The sequence below is a fragment of the Pristiophorus japonicus genome, chromosome 16 (genome assembly GCF_044704955.1).
Source record: "Pristiophorus japonicus isolate sPriJap1 chromosome 16, sPriJap1.hap1, whole genome shotgun sequence".
In the NCBI taxonomy this organism is placed as follows: domain Eukaryota; kingdom Metazoa; phylum Chordata; class Chondrichthyes; family Pristiophoridae; genus Pristiophorus; species Pristiophorus japonicus.
Window position 1 is genome coordinate 91,773,516 of NC_091992.1, and position 17,163 is coordinate 91,790,678.

General features: G+C 44.5%; 1 protein-coding gene across 1 annotated transcript in view; it reads right to left on the reverse strand.

The window, feature by feature from the left end:
• The window catches only part of LOC139227102 (protein shisa-6-like), a 567,191-nt gene that overhangs the window by 425,655 nt on the left and 124,373 nt on the right, over positions 1–17,163 (reverse strand). The window contains exon 4 of the mRNA XM_070858169.1: positions 944–1,054. Within this exon, the coding sequence (XP_070714270.1) occupies positions 944–1,054 (111 nt within the window). The remainder of the gene's footprint in view (positions 1–943; positions 1,055–17,163) is intronic.

Consider the following 17,163-nt stretch of genomic DNA (forward strand, 5'->3'; position numbering starts at 1 on the left):
CAGGGGCAGGGGATGGCATACTGTCCTAGGAACCAGTGGGATGGGAAGGGGCAGGGGATGGCATATTGCCCTGGGAACCATTGGGATGGGCAGAGGATGGCATACTGCCCTGGGAACCATTGGGATGGGCAGGGAATGGCATACTGCCCTGGGAACCACTGGGATGGTCAAGGTCAGGGGATGGCATACTGCCCTGGGAACCATTGAGATGGGCAGTGGCAGAGAATGGCATACTGCCCTGGGAACCATTGGGATGGGCAGGGGCAGGGGAATGCCCAGGACAATTATATTTTGGGAACGCGCTAAAGCAGAATTGGAGATTGCAACACCCGAATGGGCTTGGGTTGTTGCAGTGCACAGGGCAGCATGCATGAGTTTCCCTTTTTAAAAATATTTCTTCCCTCCTGTTTTTGAACTCCTGTTGTCAATGACTAGGAAACATGTGAAAACAGGTACCATTACACAAGAGAAGCTGGTCTGTGTCTGGCAACTCAGACTTGACAGCACAGCCATAACCTGGAAGTCCTCACACCTTTCTGTTCGGAAATGATTAACACATATATTTATTACCTCACAGTGTAACATAGCATTACAATTTTTTTTGCATCAACATGTCAAGTTTTAATACAAACAGGCAACTGCATTACTACACGGATGGCTGCATTCCTGCAGAACATTGTCTGCCATTTGCATGGGCTTATTGATGCAAAGCCTAACCACAATGAACAAATCCCATGCTTTGTAATCACAATACAAGGAGCTAAATTAGATTTATCACCGAATATGTGTTAAAATTATCATTTTAATTGTCCTGTGCCTCCGAAAACCTACACTAAAATTCCCTTCCCTTCTAATGGGCACACCTCCATTGCATCATGGGAGAATTTGGAGGGCAGATTATAAGTATGAAGCACTTTTTGCAAAGAAGTGGTTTGTACTGTACCCTTGAGATGTCCTCGTCCTAGTGTCACAAAGCCTGAAGAGATGAAGTTATGCAAGTCTGGTCCTCCACTACGATAGCCATGGCCGGTGCTTGAATCCTTCCCGTATAGCCCTGTTGGCAAGAGGAACAGAATTCACACTTTCCACTACATGAATTAACTGGCATCTGGATGCATTTGTACACAATAATTACCAATCAGTACTGGTTTATCATCTACAGTTTTTTATTAGAAAATTAGGACGCTTGCTGTTTTCATAGGCCATCCCCAAACAAAATGGCAAAACATCAATAATTACACATTGACTGGATAGCATTAGACTGGCCCAGTGCCAGGCCCTAAATGATGTCATGGTGATGCCATCAGTGTTCAGTGTGTGACAACAGCAAGAAATAAAAGAGGGAAAAGGAGAGAGAAATGGCTCCATTCTCGGGCACCACACTGGAATCTGGACGTGTTAGAGTGGTAGGATGTGGATTCATACCAGCTGTTGCCCACAGCAGTCTCAGCCACGCCACCATAGCACGTCACCGAAACAACAAATGCCAACCTGTTGTTGGATGGAGGATAAAATTGTGTCCTTTGTTTTACTTCCTCTGTGCTGTTTATTGGCTGTTCCTACAATGCCATTGGTCGTCCAAGTGAACAATCTGGTGCCAGGTTCACATTTTCCAGTTCTCCAACTTTTGGAGAAATTAGGGAGTAAAAGCATTTGTGATTTGATTTTTCGGGGCTCGTGCATATAATGTCATGTTTGGACAAGTCAGTGCATAGAATATCTAGTCATCAATTTGAAAGAAATGAAAGAATTGGATTTATATAGCGCCTTTCACAACTACTGGATGTCTCAAAGCGCTTTACAGCCAATGAAGTACTTGTGGAGTGTAGTCACTGTTGTAATGTGGGAAACGCGGCAGCCAATTTGCGCACAAGCAAGTTCCCACAAACAGCAATGTGATAATGACCAGATAATCTGTTTTTTTGTTATGTTGATTGAGGGATAAATTATGACCAGGACACCGGGATAACTCTTCTGCTCTTCTTCGAAATAGTGCCATAGGATCTTTTACGTCCACTTGAGGGAGCACTTGGTTTAACATCTCTTCCAAAAGACAGCACCTCCAACAATGTAGCACTCCCTTAGCACTTCACTGGAGTGTCAGCCTAGATTTTTTTTGTGCTCAAAACCCTGGAGTGGGACTTGAACTCACAGCTTTCTCCCTCAGAGGTGAGTGTGCTACCCACTGAGCCACAGCGGACACTCCATAAGCAATTTGCAATCCAGACATCTCGTGAACCAGCATGCCTCAGACAAATATTCTACATTATTTTAATAATTTTCTTTCAGGATATGTAACAGTAGTGCCCAATGTATTAGAAACGTAACTGGCGTAACTGGTATAAACTTCTTTTTTCCAGGCACAGCTGAAATGGTTAGATCCTTAACATTCAACACTTTGAGATCTTCACACAGTATACTCCAAATGTCACGCCCTTCCGATGGCTCTGCATCTTGTACACAATGCTCTGAAATGGCAATACATTTCAATAGCTTGATTATGTGAAGTATTTCCTTACTTGTTTTAAATGTACAAGAGCTGTAACAGCTCTAAAAAGCAAATGGTGTTGTAATGATGTAGGACAGAAAGTTGTTGCAAGTTCAAATTGCCACGAAACACACTGCAGAAATTGAATTCTCGTGTGTGTTTTAAAGTCTTCTGTCAAGATAGTAGCATAATTAATTTGTATGACTTAAAGAGGCATAAAATTCTAGAGGGACTACTTTACTTTCAAAGTGCTCCTCAACATCAAACCCAAAAATGTGTGGCTGATTGGGAGCCCCCAGTGAGCACTGATCATGGGCTCGCAAACATGGCCTGCCGTTCTATCCATTTGAATTAACAGATAGAAAATCTGGGGTGTGGGCCAGCATTTTCTTGATCAGCACTTCCTCCATATGCCCCTTGTCATTGCGGTGCATGATTGCGGCATCGCAGTGTCAGTTGTGGCTTGGTGAGTAGCACTCTTGCCTCTGAGTTGGAAGGTTGTGGGTTCAAGTCCCACTCCAAGGAGTTGAGTGCAAAAACTCTAGGCTGACACTCCAATGCAGCGCTGAGGAAGCGCTGCACAGTTGGAGGTGCCATCTTTCGGATGAGATGTTAAACCAAATGGACGTAAAACATTCCATGACGCTATTTTGAAGAAGAGCAGGGGAGTTATCCCTGCTGTCCTGGCTAAAATTTATCCCGCAATCAAAATAACGGAAAAAAAACAGATCATCTGGTCATTATCACATTGCTGTTTGTGGGAGCTTGCTGTGCGCAGATTGGCTGCCGCACTTCCTACATTACAACAGTGACTACACTTCAAAAGTACTTCATTGGCTGTAAAGTGCTTTGAAACGTCCGGTTGTCGTGAAAGGTGCTATATTAATCCAAGTCTTTCTTTTCTTTTATTACTTGTTTCCTGCCAAAATAATTATCAAATATTAATTCAGTTATAATAACCTCTTTAAAACTCATACAAAAATGAATGAGGCAGAATTTCCACAGGGGGTCCCCATTCTCCCACGATAACTTCGACAGAAGGTTAGAGGAAATCCCGGAGAAACATCAAGTTTGCAGCACAGAAACAGGCCATTCGGCCCATCAGCTCTATTCCGGTGTTTATGCTTCACACGAGCCTCTTCCCATCTTACTTCATCTCACCCTATCTGCATATCCTTCTATTTCTTTCTCCCTCGTATATTTATCGAGCTTCCCCTTAAATGCTTCAATGCTCTTTGCTTCCATGTGGTAGCAAGTTCCACATTCTAACCACTCTCTAAGTAAAGGAGTTTTTCCAGAATTCCTTACTGGATTTATTCATGACTATCTTATATTTATGACCTGTTGTTCTGGACTCCCCACAAATGGAAACATTGCTATAAAGCCTCCTCATAATTTTAAAGACCTCTATTTTCTATAGAAAAGAGCCCCAGTCTGTTCAGTCCTTCCTGATAGTTACAACCTCTCGGTTTTGGTATCATACTTGGAAATGTTTTAAACCATTTCTCTGGCATTTCCACTGACCATCCGCCGAAGTTATGGCAGGAGATTGGAAGAATTCCCGTGGAATTGACTGCCCTATATGTCTGAGCTAGTTAGAATGGGTGAGAGCTCAGATGAACAGGATCCCAAGAAAGAATGTAAAAGGCAGGAGGCAACAGAGCAGAGTAGCACTGGGGTAAGTGTAAACCACAAGGTGATAGGAACGGACAATATGTATGAATATAAAGGGGCTGCAGGAGGGGTCAAAACTAAAAATCATGGTTTAAAAACTAGCATAAAACACTCTACCTAAACGCACGCAGCACTCGAAATAAAGTAAATGAGTTGACGGCACAAATCATTATAAATGGGTATGATTTGGTGGCCATTACAGAAACGTAGTTGCAGGGTGGCCAAGACTGGGAATTAAACATACAGAGGTATCTGATAATTCGGAAAGAAAGACAAGAAGGGAAAGGAGGTGGGGTAGCTCTGTTAATAAAGGAAGATATCAGGGCAGTTGTGAGAGACGATATTGGCTCTAATGAATCATTGTGGGTGGAGATTAGAGATAGTAAGGGGAAAAAGTCACTGGTGAGCGTAGTTTATAGGCCCCCAAATAATAACTTCACGGTGGGGCGGACAATAATCAAGGGAATAATGGAGGCATGTGAAAAAGGAACGGCAGTAATCATGGGGAATTTTAGCCTACATATCGATTGGTCAAATCAAATCGCAGGGGGTAGCCTTGAGGAGGAATTTATAGAATGCATACGGGATTGTTTCTTAGAACAGTATGTTACAGAACCGACAAGGGAGCAAGCGATCTTAGATCTGGTCCTGTGTAATGAGACAGGAATAATAAACGATCTCCGAGTAAAAGATCCTCTCGGAATGAGTGATCACAGTATGGTTGAATTTGTAATACAGACTGAGGGTGAGGAAGTAGTGTCTCAAACGAGCGTACTATGCTTAAACAAAGGGAACTACAGTGGGATGAGGGCAGAGTTGGCTAAAGTACACTGGGAACACAGACTAAACGGTGGCACAATTGAGGAACAGTGGAGGACTTTTAAGGAGCTCTTTCATAGTGCTCAACAAAAATATATTCCAGTGAAAAAGAAGGGTGGTAAGAGAAGGGATAACCAGCCGTGGATAACCAAGGAAATAAAGGAGAGTATCAAATTAAAAACCAATGCGTATAAGGTGGTCAAGGTTAGTGGGAAGCTAGAAGATTGGGAAAATTTTAAACGATAGCAAAGAATGAATAAGAAAGCAATAAAGAAAGGAAAGATAGATTACGAAAGTAAACTTGCGCAAAACATAAAAACAGATAGTAAAAGCTTTTACAGATATATAAAATGGAAAAGAGTGACTAAAGAAAATGTTGGTCCCTTAGAAGATGAGAAGGGGGATTTAATAATGGGAAATGTGGAAATGGCTGAGACCTTAAACAATTATTTTGCTTCGGTCTTCACAGTGGAAGACACAAAAACCATGCCAAAAATTGCTGGTCACGGGAATGTGTGAAGGGTGGACCTTGAGATAATCACTATCACTAGGGGGGTAGTGCTGGACAGGCTAATGGGACTCAAGGTAGACAAGTCCCCTGGTCCTGATGAAATACATCCCAGGGTATTAAAAGAGATGGTGGAAGTTATAGCAGGTGCATTCGTTATAATCTACCAAAATTCTCTGGACTCTGGGGAGGTACCAGCGGATTGGAAAGCCTCTGTTTAAAAAAGGGGCAGACAAAAGGCAGGTAACTACAGGCTGGTTAGTTTAACATCTGTAGTGGGAAAAATGCTTGAAGCTCTCATTAAGGAAGAAATAGCGGGACATCTAGATAGGAATAGTGCAATCAAGCAGACGCAACATGGATTCATGAAGGGGAAATCATGTTTAACTAATTTACTGGAATTCTTTGAGGATATAACGAGCATGGTGGATAGAGGTATACCGATGGATGTGGTGTATTTAGATTTCCAAAAGGCATTCGATAAGGTGCCACACAAAAGGTTACTGCAGAAGATAAAGCTACGCGGAGTCAGAGGAAATATATTAGCATGGATAGAGAATTGGCTGGCTAGCAGAAAGCAGAGAGTCAGGGTAAATGGGTCCTTTTCGGGTTGGAAATCGGTGGTTAGTAGTGTGCCACAGGGATCGGTGCTGGGACCACAACTGTTTACAATATACATAGATGACCTGGAAGAGGAGACAGAGTGTAGTGTAACAAAATTTGCAGATGACACAAAGATTAGTGGGAAAGCGGGTTGTGTAGAGGACACAGAGAGGCTGCAAAAACATTTGGATAGGTTAAGCAAATGGGCTAAGGTTTGGCAGATGGAATACAATGTCAGAAAGTGTGAGGTCATCCACCTTGGAAAAAAAAACAGTAAAAGGGAATATTATTTGAATGGGGAGAAATTACAACATGCTGCGGTGCAGAGGGACCTGGGGGTCCTTGTGCATGAATCCCAAAAAGTTAGTTTGCAGGTGCAGCAGGTAATCAGGAAGGCGAATGGAATGTTGGCCTTCATTGCGAGAGGGATGGAGTACAAAAGCAGGGAGGTCCTGCTGCAACTGTATAGGTTATTGGTGAGGCTGCACCTGGAGTACTGCGTGCAGTTTTGGTCACTTTATTTAAGGAAGGATATACTAGCTTTTGAGGGGGTACAGAGACGATTCACGAGGCTGATTCCGGAGATGAGGGGGTTACCTTATGATGATAGATTGAGTAGACTGGGTCTTTACTTGTTGGAGTTCAGAAGGATGAGGGGTGATCTTTAGAAACATTTAAAATAATGAAAGGGATAGACAAGATAGAGGCAGAGAGGTTGTTTCCACTGGTCGGGGAGACTAGAACTAGGGGGCACAGCCTCAAAATACGGGGGAGCTAATTTAAAACCGAGTTGAGAAGGAATTTCTTCTCCCAGAGGGTTGTGAATCTGTGGAATTCTCTGCCAAGGAAGCAGTTGAGGCTAGCTCATTGAATGTATTCAAATCACAGATAGATAGATTTTTAACCAATAAGGGAATTAAGGGTTATGGGGAGCGGGCGGGTAAGTGGAGCTGAGTCCATGGCCAGATCAGCCATGATCTTGTTGAATGGCGGAGCAGGCTCGAGGGGCTAGATGGCCTACTCCTGTTCCTAATTCTTATGTTCTTATGTATGTTCTTATGTTTCAAGAGGCATGCAATCAGAAGTCATACTAAATATTGGGGGAAAATTGCGGTCAGAGGCTTCCTGCGGGCGAACGCCTCCAACTGGAAATGTTTTGCCGAAAATAGCTGGTGGTCTCGGAGGACTGTAGGATCGTGGTCGGAGGCCTAGTTTCGCAGTCCAGCGTACAGGAACATGTCTTCCAGGTACGTATTCGTATCCTGGGATCACGTGGGCCTGGACCACAAATCAACATCTGGTATTCTCATTGATAATAATGGGAACTCCGTTTTGTACGAGCTCCCATTGCTATCAATGAGAATACCCCCAAAAAACAAGAAACATATAATAATTAAGAAAAACATCTAACATATTTAAAATTAATTGAAATTGAATGTAATTAAATGTTTTAGAAAAAAATATATATTTTTGAATTAAAAAAATTTTTTTTTAATAGGGTTAAAAAATAAACTTACCTTAGTGATTAAATTAACTAAAATTACATTTTTCTCTGTTTTTAAACTTGTACGCTGGTAACAGTAGGCTATATGGCTGCTTTTACCAGGTGTAAGAGTTTGAAGAACATTCGCTGGCCAAGAGTTGGGCAATAGACATTTTGACAGATCGCAAAGCCGTTTCTCGGCGCATACGCATTGCATTTGTGAGGCCTGTTCAGGTGTGTGCGCACATCGTATGTACCCGGCAAGGCCGCAATTTTCAGCCCTTTGAATACTGTTGTCGAGCTTCCGATCTGGGATGTTATCAGTGAAAAAATGCTTCACACTTTCCAACTGGCAGGGTGAGAAAATCTGTTCAAAGGTCACTTTGTTGCTGCTTTCAGGCAGTTCCTTGCAGCCAAAAGGAGGGTAGCGCAGGCGGTGGTTTTCAGGAAGAACACCTAGTCATTCTCTCAGCTTGTGAGGATGGTCTGGGGCTTTGGGGCCTAGAAAGAAGTTAATAGGAATAATATATAAAAATAAAAGGTAGAGAACCTGGCACCGGCAGTGCCGTGCTCTACTAAGCCTGTCATCATCGTAGGCAGTCCCTCGGAGCCGAAGATGATTTGCTTCCACACTAAAAATGAGTCCTCAGTTGACTGAAGAGTCCCATTGCGGGACCTACAGTCTCTTTCACAGGTGGGGCAGATGGTGGTTGGCGGAACGGGAGGTTGGGGTGCCTGGGTTGCCATGCATTCCTTCCGCTGTCGACGCTTGGCTTCAGCTTGCTCCTGGCGAAGAGACTCGAGGTGTTCAGCACCCTCCCAGTTGCTTTTTCTCCACTTTGGGTGGTCTTGGGCCAGGGGTTCCCAGGTGTCAGTGGGGATGTTGCACTTTTTCAAGGAGGCTTTCAGGGTGCCCTTGAAACGTTTCCTCTGCCCACCTGGGGCTCGCTTGCCGTGTCGGAGCTCCGAGTAGAGCGCTTGTTTTGGATGTCTCGTGTCAGGCATGCAGACGATGTGGCCCGCCCAATGGAGCTGGTCGAGTGTGGTCAATGCTTTCATGCTGCGGATGTTGACCTGAGCTAGAACACTGCTGTTGGTGCGCCTATCCTGCCAATGGATTTGCAGGATCTTGCGGAAGCAATGTTGGTGGTAATTCTCCAGTGTTTTGAGGTGCCTGCTGTACATAGTCCATGTCTCTAAGCCACATAGGAGGGCCATATCACCACTGCTCTGTGTAGACTATGAGCTTGGTGCCTGTTTTGAGGTCAAGATCTTCAAACACTCTCTTCCTCAAGCGACCGAAGTCTGCACTGGCACACTAAAGGCGGTGCTGGACCTTGTCGTCAATATCTGCCCTTGTTGACAGTAGGCTCCCGAGGTATGGAAAATGGTCCCATTTGGTCCAAGGTCTCGTCGTGGATTTTAATAACCAGGGGGCAGTGCTGTGTGACAGGGTCAGGTTGGTAGAGGACCTTTGTCTTACGGATGTTTAGTGTAAGGCCCATGTTCTCATACGCCTTGGATTGTAGCGTATGTAGGCACCTTTAATAATGACTCCACGAGACAGGGTATGATACTTAAACTGTATAGACCTGTAGTCCTTTATTTGCAGCTCTTGAGTGCTGACAACAAGCTGTGAGTTCCCTTTTATACTGGGTTACCTGCCGTGTGCAGGCGACCCCTAGGTCTCCAGCAGCAGCACCCACTGGTGTACCGGTAAGGTGTGTACAGTATAAGGGTACATTCAATGTGGCATAACAGTGTTGCAGACATCACACAGCAAAGAAACAACAATACTCTCCCCTGAGCATTTTTCATATCGTTATTGTCATGACTATGGGAGGTGATCAGTGGAGGCTATGGGAGGTTGTGATGAGGGTTGTGTGGTTGCCAGGTGTGACCCCTGTGCCTGAGGCTGGCCTCGTACGTTTGCCCTCCCTCACACACAAACCAAGTGGGTGTCACTGTTGTGGGATCCCTCGGGGAGGTAGCCACAGCAGCAGTGGGTGGTGTGTATACACTGTGATGTGGGTAGTTGTGGGGTGGTGGGCAGGGCCACAAGACTGGGTGGGCTCCTTGTCCACCAATTGGGATGAGGGTCAGGTCATCCCAGGACTTGCCAGGGAAGCTGGAGGGTATTGGCCTCATGCTCCTGGTGTTGGCCCTGGTGGTCAGGGGCTGTAGGGCTGGTCTGGTGCAGGTTGCCACTGGTGGTGGCTGGGCTGCCCATTGACCACTGTCCCTGTAGTGGGTCTGCTCCCACTGCCTGTGTGTGTCTCCTGCAAGGGGCATCACAGTTCATTGTTACATTGCATACATTTTCAAATTGCACCCTTTAATCGCATCTTTAGCTTTAGAGTCTGTGTACTCAAATAGTTGAAACTTTCCCTTTGAATTTCTTTGGTTACCGGTCTCCTTTAAGGGCGCCTTCAAATCCGATTGGCCGCTCGGTGTCATGTGATGCTCCTCCACACTCACTGGTGGCATGGTGGTGGCCATTTTGATTACAAGTGTTTTTCCTTGTGCTGCTGGTGCTGCAGCCATTTCCTGGCTTGCCTGCAGGAGGGCTGTGGGGGTATTTTCTTCAACAGGGCCACTTCGCCTGATGTGGACCCGGTTCATCCAATTCCTGCCCAGCAGCATGGGACCATCGCCGGTCCTCCACAGCGCCAGCACGGGGCCATCCGGTTTGCCACATGTGGCGGACTCAGGGTTGCAGGACTCGGGGCAGCATTTCTGCCTTTAGAAGTATCCATGCGGTGCACTGCATTCGCCAGTTTAGAATCCTGGGTCAGTATTCGCCTGGAGTCGCTGGCCGAAACCATGTAGGCCTGGCTCACTTGAATTGCTTTCTGCAGGGTGACCGTGATGTCAGCCGAGAGCAATTTGTGTAGGAGGCCTTCGTGTCCAATTCCGATGACAAATATGTCCCTTAGTGCTTCATTAAGGTGGTCGCCAAAATCACATGGTGCAGCTAGTCTTCTTAAGTGTGCAGCATACTTGGCAATTTCTTGGCCCTCAGGTCGCCGGTAAGTGTAAAACCGGTGCCTGGCTGTGAGGATGCTTTCTTTCGGTTTTAGTTGTTCCTGTATGATTGTTACAAGTTGCTCATAGCTCTTGGTGGTTGTCTTCTCCGGGGCTAGTAAGTCCCTGACGAGACCATAGATGGTGGGCCCACAACTGCTAAGCAGGATGGCCCTGCGTTTGTTCAGTAGTGTAGCCGGTGTGCCCCCGTCCAGGTCGTTGGCTATAACGAAGTGTTCCAATCTTTCCACAAAAGCATCCCAATCTTCCCCCTCTGTAAATTGCTGAAGGTTGCTGAGGTTAGACATGTTGAGCGTGTAGATCGTGACCTCGTATTCCCGTCGCCAGTTGTAGCATATATAGGCACCTTTAGTAATGACTCCACGAGGCAGGGTATGATACTTAAAGTGTCGACCTGAAGTCCTTTATTTGCAGCTCCTGAATGCCGACAACAAGCTGCGAGTTCCCTTTTATACTGGGTTATCTGCCGTGTGCAGGCAACCCCTAGGTCTCCAGCAGCAGCACCCTCTGGTGTATCAGTAAGGTGTGTACAGTATAAGGGTACATTCAATGTGGCATAACAGTGTTACAGACATCACACAGTAAACAGGCATTCATGCACAACATCGGTGAAAGTGTTGATGATGGCTTGGAGTTCGGCCTCCGAGTGTGCGCAGACGCAGGCGTTGTCTGCATACTGTAATTCGATGAGGGAGGATGGGACGACCTTTCATCTAGCCTGGAGGCGACAGAGGTTGAACAAATTCCCATTTGTTCTATAATTTAGCTCCACTCCAGCGGGGAGCTTGCTGAGGGTGAGATGGATCATTGCAGCAAGGAAGATCGAGAAGAGCGTTGATGCGATGACACAGCCTTGCTTGACCCCGGTCCAGACATGGATTGGGTCTGTGATGGATCCGTTGGTCAGGATCACAGCTTACATGTCATCGTGGAGCAGGCAGAGGATGGTGACAAACTTTTGGGGGCAGCCGATTCTGAGGAGGATGCTCCATAATCCCTCATTGTTGACAGTGTCGAAGGCTTTTGTGAGGTCAAAGAAGGCCATGTATAAGGGTTGGTGCTGTTCCCTGCATTTCTCTTGTATCTGCCGCGCAGTGAAGATCATGTCCATCGCGCCCCTTGGTGGATGGAATCCGCATTGCGACTCTAGGAGGAGCTCTTCAGCCACAGGGAAAAGACGATTGAAGGGGATTCTTGTGATGACTTTCCCGTTGGTCAACAGCAGGGAGATTCCTCTGTAATTACTGCAGTCGGACTTGCCACCTTTCTTGAAGATGGTCACGATTACAACGTCTCTGAGATCTCCCGGCATGATCTCCTCCTTCCAGATAAGAGAGATGAGGTCATGGATCTGCGCCAGGAGTGCTTCTCCGCCATGTTTCAGTTCTTCAGCGGGGATTCCATCTGCTCTTGATGCCTTGTTGTTCTTCAGTTGTCGGGTGGCCTTTTCAATCTCGTGCCAGGCTGGGGTTGTGCTGAGGATGGTGCCAGATGGCCTGCTCTGGGGATGGAGTCGAGGACACTCACGTCGAAGACAGAGTCTCGGTTAAGGTGATCCTCGAAGTGCTTCTTCCAGTGGCCGTAGTTCGTCTTGACTGCATTGAAGAAATCTCGCACGTCTTGGTTGTCGGCTAGCTGCTGGATTTCTTGTGCTTTCTCCACCCACCATCTGTTCTTTAGGTCACAGGTTTTCTGTTGAACCTCAGACGTCTGTAGAGCTATTTTCTTGCCCTCGAGTTGTGTTGCTGCTTTCAGTCCAAGAATGCCTTGAGCTTGCCGCATATGAGCTTCTGGATCTCCTGGTCATTCTTGTCGAACCGGTCTTAGTGTTTCCTGGTCGAGTGACTGAGCGTCTCTTCACAGGTGCTAATTATGGAAGCCTTGAGTGCAGATCAGGTGCTGTGGACACTCTGCGTCTCTGGGTCATTGGGAGTCGTTGGCTGAATAGGGCTTTCTCAGCAGGATCTTTGAGTGCTCCAGCGTTGATTTTCCTGCGGCATTGTTTCTGTTGCCATCGCTGTTTTGGGGCAATGTTGATGGTGATGACGGAGCGAATTAGGCGGTGGTCTGTCCAGCAATCATCAGCTGCTGTCATGGCGCAGGTGATGCGCACGTCTTTGCGATCCCTCGCTCAGATGATGACGTAGTCTAGCAGATGCCAGCGCTTGGAGTAAGGGAGTTGCCATGAGGCTTTATATTTGTTCTTCTGACGGAACAGGGTATTGGTTATGACAAGGCCGTGTTCTAAGTATTTCGTCAGGAGGAAGGTGCCATTGGAGTTGGTTTTCCCTACCCTCTCTCTGCCGATCACACTTAATGGTAATTGGAAAATCATAGTGTAATTGCTAAATAAGCAATTTTTCCTGTGATTTCTTATTAAAGAAAGATCATTATTGGTGAGATGATAGTGTGCCCTCTCTGCTAGCTATACGGATCCCTTGTGAAATGAGTTCAGCCAGTCTTAACCCTGTTCTTGGTAGCCTTGGGTCCACAGCACTAGGATGAAGCACCTTGTTGTACCAGAGCAGGAGGAGCTTTACTTTGCCTCTGGCCGGTGTTATGTGTGAGCTGGGTGGCAAAAATGGAACACATTTCTCCTCAGCAACATTTACATCCCACACCTTGATGAGCACCATCTGTTTTTCTGCTTGTGAATCATCGCTGACTAATCCTTGGTTGACTGCAACAACTCTTTTGAGGCTATTATATTGTTTGAAAATTTCCCAAGACTTGAATGAGCTTTTGAATGAGAACAGGGCCAAGAATAGTATTGGAATGACTCACCCAAAATAGCAGTGGATTCACAGTAGCACATGTATCATGCAGGAAACTGGATAAAGTACCTATTGATGGGACAGCTGTGAATGAAAGGCAAATACTATTTTATTGTGCATCATTTTGGGAAACCTTTGTCACCTGTCGATCCTGTGATTGCCCAACATTAATGTCAAGCTCCAGTGTACATTGATGATCAGTTAGGGATCATGGCAACAAGGGCAGAATACCTTAGTTAATTGTGTAGATGATTCCTCTTCAGAGTGAGTTGAATTTATTGACAATGCGAATCACATTGTTGAATTAAATTTCCACTACATTATTGATTGGAGAAATTATTCAAAGTATTGTGGACACATAGTAATGTAGTAAAGAGAGTAGGTTGTTATAGCTATACGTTTGGAGCAGAAGTAACCTACACCTTGCAGTGCAGTTAATGTATATAAACTTCTTAATGGAAGATGTCTGCTAGTGAGTTAAAGGCAATGCTTTCGTTGAAAACTTCTAATGAAATCATAAACCACTAGAGCAAAGCCCAAGTAATATATGTCAGCAAATGCTTGATGAATATCCTTATTCATTTTTCTCTTTCCTGTACCAGCTGTCCTTGTGACATCTCTGAGTGAGATTCCAATTTAGTGCTAATTAGTTCCAAATTATCGACAGTTTTGTGCTGTAATCTTGCACCTGCTCGAATGTGGATTGAGTCAGCACTGAACTAATTTACCATCTTTTATTGAATTTCAACCCTCATTGCAAAGGTGAAAGGGCATTTTACTCATCCACTGTGCCAGCCAGTCTTATATTTGTTCACTTTAAAAATAAAGTAAACCCGTAACTAAAAATGAAAGGCCTGAAATTATGCTATGGGATACGATTAACTGATTTAATGGGTTGACGCCTCTGCTAAAATAGCATCGGCCTTTCATGGGCTAATTTCAGAGCTCCAGTGCTTTTGTCGAGATTGTGCACCTCAAACAGTTCTTCCTCAATTCTCTCTTTGAGTTAGTCCAGGTTTTTTGTTTACATTAATTACCAAATAAGGAAGTTAATTAAAAATCTCTCGTTTTACATGGTTTATTGATTACAACTATTGGCTATCCTGTCATGTAACTCATGGTAAGCGGGAGTGTTATGCCATGTAATGCAGAGTGTATTATTCTGCGGCTAAGCCAGAGCTGTATTTAACATGGCATGAAAGAAAAAAATAAAGACTTGCATTTATATAGCGCCTTTCACGACCACCAGATGTCTCGAAGCGCTTCGCAGCCAATGAAGTACTTTTGGAGTGTAGTCACTGTTGTAATGTGGGAAACGCGGCAGCCAATTTGCACACAGCAAGCTATCGCAAACAGTAATGTAATAATGACCAGATAATCTAATTTTGTTACAATGATTAAGGGATAAATATTGGCCAGAACACCATGGAGAACTACCCTGCTGTTCTCCGAAATAGTGCCAAGGGATCTCTTACAACTACCTGAGAGAACAGGCAGGGCCTTGGTTTAACAATTCATCTGAAAGATGGCACTTCTGACAGTATAGCACTCCCTCAGCACTGCACTGGAGTGTCAACTTAGATTTATTTGCTCAAGTCCCACAACCTTCTGACCCAGAGGCAAGTGTGCCACCCACTGAGCCACAGCTGACACTGGCATGTCACTTTAAGGCCATCAATCTCTATGAAATGACACAGTCTGGGGTAAATTAGAGGTCACGTGTTAGTGAGGGAGGTTTGCAGATTAGTAAGGACGTGTAAATTTCTGGTTCCAGGTCAGAAGAAACCATCATGAAATATTTTTAAATATTTATGGGCTAGACTTTCCTCTTCATTTTCGGCAATTTTCTCGGCGGTACAGCTCTTTTTTGGCGGAAAACCACCCGGCGAAGTTTCCTCTTCATTTTTTAAAGAGTTGCACTGACATTTTCAAAATACCGCTAGGGAGGAGACCACCCACATGCATCTGCGTGCACCACCGAGAAAACCGTCCAAGTTTTGCCTCAACGGGGACCCATACGTAAGATCGAAAAAAACACCCATGAAAAGCTGCTGGAAACAGGGCGGTAGGTAAGTACCCTGCAAAGAAAGTTAAATTAAAGGTTTTTTTTAATAATTATTTTAAAATTCTTTCATGACAATTAAGTTAAAAAGGGTCTTGAGAATGTTTTCTAAATTTTAATTTTTTGTTTCATTGAAAAAATATTTTTTGAGTTTTCCCCCCTCCCTAGGCCCAACCGCAGCCTCGGTCTAAATTTTGAGTACTTACCGTCCATTCTGGTAAGAATAGCTCATTTTGTCAAGTTTTACGTTTAACTGCCGAGAAACCATCGAGAATCTACGTGTAAGATCCATTTTCTCGCCAGGCGGTATTTTTTCCCTTTTTTATGGAATGTTTTGCCAGCATTATTTGAAGAATCTTAGTGGTCTTTTTGGGTGGCAATCCGGCGGTGGGGGGCTTTAGGGAAAGTCTAATTTTATGACATTTGGAAGAGAAATATTTGGAGTGTAATGGATTCAAGCCAGATGGAAGATTTTTATATATGAAGATGATATTGTGTGCTCTTCCCAGACTCATAATCCTTGATTATTATCTGAAACATTTGTGAAGAAAGAATCCATGAATCTGATTAAGTAACAGCTTCCTCTATTTGTACCAGGTCCCAAAAATAAAAGAAGATAAAAGCTCTCCTTAAATTTATCATATATTTATATTAAATGAATCAGCCAGACGGGCTATATGACAATCACATTCTATATGCAGCACAAACGGAAAGATAGCCACGCAGCACATACACCAATACAGTGATATGTTGTCAAGTAGATTGTTTTAGGATGAGCTTTTGTTGGTGCTTGGAGGTTTGACTTCTGTAATTTTTTTCTCTTGAAAAAAGAAGGCTGAGGGGTGACCTAATAGCGGTCTTTAAAATTATGAAAGGTTTTGATAGAGTGGATACAGAGAGAATGTTTCCACTTGTGGGGAAGAGCATAACTGGAGGCCATCAATATAAGATAATCACCAAGAAATCCAATAGCGAATTCAGGAGAAACTTCTTTACCCAAAGAGTGGTGAGATTGTGAAACTCGCTACCACAGGGAGTGGTTGAAGCGAATAGTATAGATGCATTTAAGGGGAGGCTAGAGAAGCATATGAGGGAGAAGGGACTAGAGGGTTATGCTGATAGATTTAGATGAGGAAAGACGGGAGGAGGCTCAAGTGGAGCATAAATGGCGGCATGGACTGGTTGGGTCGCATGGCCTGTTTCGGTGTCGTATCTCCTATGTAATCCTATGTAAGCATTGGCCCTACTCACATGAGTGAGTGGAAAATCCAATAGCAACTCGTCTGCCAACGAATTTTCCTGGATTATGGTCTACTTCAAACTTGTGCAGCCACGATGGGCTGAATGACTTCTGCTGTGTGGTAAATTGCTTTGATTGTATGATTCAAAATGTGATGGCAAAGCAAAGATTCCCTTTTAATTGGATGGTGGTGTCTAAAAATGAGGCTAAATCGCAAAAGCTAAGCAACAGTTATAGTTGTCACAAAATATTCGATCTGGACAATATAAAGTAATTGAACGATAACTGAATGTCTCCATCTAAATAGAGTATTGCAGTTGTTAGCCATATGCCTGACTGAAAGTGATGGCTCTTTGATTTACGTCATGCTCTTTGAAGGTCTTTAGAACTGTGAAGAACAACCGTTGAGTAATTGGCCTGTTCCTTGTGAGTGTTACAGAATTCTAAAATCAACCAGAAACGTGTGA